Below are 528 nucleotides of genomic sequence, written 5' to 3' on the forward strand. Positions count from 1 at the left end.
ACACCCCTGGGATCACCCTGGTATCCCTCACACCCCCGGGTGCACCCCGCTGTCCCCCACACCCCTGGGATCCCAGGGTGGGGGGGTCCCAGGCAGGCTCTGAGCCCCTCCCTGCCCCAGGCTGGCCCCCCAGCCTGGGCTCGCTGCTGGGCACGCTGCTGGAGCTCAGCACCTACGGGCTGCTGCTCTGCTGGACCGTGCGCTGCTTCGGCCTGCAGCTCGACTGGGACAGGAGGCTGCTGGACTCCAAAGTGGGTGGGTGCCAGCCAGGGGCACGGCCCCGTGCCCCCCCTGCGGCCGCCGGGGCCGGCCTCACCCGCGCCGTCCCTCCCTGCAGCCTTCACCTACCACGAGTTCACCTCGTGGCTGCGCACCGTGACGCTGCCGCTCGTGGGGGTGGCCTTCCTGTCCCTGTCCTGGGAGATCCTGGTGGCCATGTACCGGTGGGTGTGGGGACAGCGGGGTGCTCCCAGGGGTGTGGGGGATACCAGGGTGATCCCGGGGGTGTGGGGACACTGGGGTGATCCC

General features: G+C 72.0%; 1 protein-coding gene across 1 annotated transcript; it reads left to right on the plus strand.

The window, feature by feature from the left end:
* Nucleotides 1–76: 76 nt before the first annotated feature.
* LOC121343093 (lipase maturation factor 2-like) lies at nt 77–443 on the plus strand (the record flags this gene model as incomplete). The annotated part of the gene is made up of 2 exons (XM_041417945.1): nt 77–255; nt 338–443. Coding segments are annotated over 2 exons (285 nt in total), but the record flags the coding sequence as incomplete, so codon positions are not given.
* Between the last annotated feature and the right edge of the window lie 85 nt (nt 444–528).

The sequence above is a fragment of the Onychostruthus taczanowskii genome, unplaced genomic scaffold (genome assembly GCF_017590055.1).
Source record: "Onychostruthus taczanowskii isolate IOZ18803 unplaced genomic scaffold, ASM1759005v1 scaffold5759, whole genome shotgun sequence".
NCBI classification, from domain to species: Eukaryota; Metazoa; Chordata; class Aves; order Passeriformes; family Passeridae; genus Onychostruthus; species Onychostruthus taczanowskii.